Here is a 2,281-nt window from a genome sequence, read left to right as displayed (position 1 = left end):
TATATATAAAACAAATAAACAAAGAATTATTTATTCTTGTCAACGTTTTGACCTGATTTTCATCAGGGCTATAAAACAAAAAGAAATAACAACCATCATTCGGAGAAACATAAAATTACAAAGAAATAATAAACTAACAAATTTGGAAACATGCATAACAATGCATTGAAAAAAAAAATAGTTGATTAATAACCATGGGATTATCATTATTTATTATTATTAGATGATTTCGAAAAAGAATTTTTTTTTGTTTTGTGTTTGAACTTTTCATTGTACCATTAAAACGAGAAAGCAAGGATTATCATTAAAATCATATAAATGTATAAAATATATTATATATTATTATTATAATCTAATCCCATGGTTATCAATTAACTATTTTTTTATTTTCAATTAATTGTTATGTATATTTCCAAATTTATTAGTCTATTATTTCTTTTTAATTTTGTTTCTCTGAATGATGGTTATTATCTCTTTTTGTTTTATAGCCCTGATGGAGACCTGAAAATAAGGTAAAAACATCGGCACGAATAAATAATTTTTTGTTTATTTGTTTTTTTTGCTGATCGCATCCCGACCATCTTCTCCTCTTATTAATCTACAGTCAACTAGCTATCTACACCTCATATCTTCTTTAGTTTTGTTTGCTGTTGGTATATTTATTAGTTCTGGTAAACGGTTGAATATACTTGGTATCATTTTGTTTTAATTGCGTTCCCCAAATCTGTTGTTATATGATGGTTCTATAAATTCAGTTTTTTTTTTTTTTTTTTTAACATTTTGTAAATAATTTTTCTAAATAAAATATTGCTATTCATAAATCTGAGTATAAAACTATTATCCTTCCTATTGTTCTTTATGGATGTGAAACTTAGCCTCTTACACTAAGAAAAGAAGTGCCTTAAGGTTTTTTAAAATAAAGTATTATGTAAAATATTTGGATCAAAAAAGGAAAGGTTTAGTTAACCAGAGAATTTAGAAGGCTAACGCTGAATTGAGGGAACTGTACCTGGTAAATATATGTCAGTCAGGTTGTACCATCGCAGCGAATATCATAGACTTGTAAGGTAGTAGGGCAACATTGGCACGAATAAATAATTTTTTTTTTTTTCTGATCTCACCCTCTTCCCTCCTCCGGCTATCTTCTCCACTAAAAAATAAATCTTTGATAAGGTACTTTCTTACTTTTAAGAATCCTAGTAACTGATTTTCATTGACCAAATAATTGCCTGTATTTTCTCTTTCCTCCACTTAATAAAAAGAAATTCATTATATTTCTGATAAACTTAGTTATATATACACTTATATAGATTATTCATTCAGTTACATTGTGTATTCATAATTTTAGTAAAGTTTACCCCATACTTCTCGTATGCTTTAAGCAATTTATTAGCTCCATTATTATAAATTTATTAATTCATAAGTTGAACTTGATCAATTTATTGTATTACTTAATTTTGTAACAGCCTAAATATTATTATATCCTTAGTTTTCTTTTAAAATTAACTATATTTTAGTTCTTAGTTCAGATTATTTTTTTTTTTTTTTAGCAGCGTTTTGTATTTTAGTTGTTATTCATCTTACAGCCTCCATTAGTCCCCAATAATTAAAAATGTTACTAACAAATGTTTCATTTTTATGTTTATTATTTTGGCAGCGGCTGATAGATGTACCACATTTGTTATATCTTTCTGAATAAATAAAAAATCTAAATAGATAAGGAGAACCCCTATAAAAATTAACCAATAAATTAATAATCTAGAAGAAAAAAAAAAAACTCAAAATAATAATTTTTTCCAACTACATTAAAATCTGAATTTTTTTACCCAGGTTCCGGTTTCGGTACTGGCTGTGGTGTAGTTGTGGCTTCCTTCTTAGCAGGTGTGATTGAATCAAGACCCACCTTCGAAAGAGATCTAAGTGCATTTAATGCAGCCTGAAAAAATAAATATATAAATTAAAATTGCAATAACTTTAACGAATCTAAAAGAAACTTAAGAGAAACGTAACTACTTTTGGTTCTTTAAAAAGGCATAAAATACAAACGGTATGAGCTAAGATATATAAGATTTACCTGTTCATGGGAAAGATCTATTGTAGCTCCTGCTCCATGGCAGACTTGAGGTGGATCCGTGTCCAGAGAGACTAGAGTTAAAAATTCGCTATGATTACCCTGAAAAAAAGAAAGAAAAAAGATGTAATTTGAATAACTGAAGAAAAAATATATTGTAATATGCTCTTTTTGAGTAAATAATATATTTTGATGTATAAAGGGTTTTTA

The 2,281-nt window shown here is 27.0% G+C and overlaps 1 protein-coding gene across 7 annotated transcripts in view; it reads right to left on the bottom strand.

Moving 5' to 3' along the window:
* stau (double-stranded RNA-binding protein Staufen) overlaps positions 1 to 2,281 on the bottom strand; it is a 38,835-nt gene that overhangs the window by 2,532 nt on the left and 34,022 nt on the right. For all 7 annotated transcript variants that reach the window (XM_067049368.1, XM_067049369.1, XM_067049366.1 and 4 more), the window contains 2 exons: positions 2,075 to 2,173; positions 1,827 to 1,936 (listed from right to left, as the gene is read on the bottom strand). In XM_067049368.1, coding sequence (XP_066905469.1) covers positions 1,827 to 1,936; positions 2,075 to 2,173 — 209 coding nt within the window. The remainder of the gene's footprint in view (positions 1 to 1,826; positions 1,937 to 2,074; positions 2,174 to 2,281) is intronic.

This window comes from Halyomorpha halys, unplaced genomic scaffold (assembly GCF_000696795.3).
Source record: "Halyomorpha halys isolate HHAL.00 unplaced genomic scaffold, Hhal_1.1 Scaffold614.1, whole genome shotgun sequence".
Classification (NCBI taxonomy): domain Eukaryota; kingdom Metazoa; phylum Arthropoda; class Insecta; order Hemiptera; family Pentatomidae; genus Halyomorpha; species Halyomorpha halys.
The sequence above is the reverse complement of the archived record's forward strand: the minus strand, read 5'-3'. Positions and strand labels throughout refer to the sequence as shown.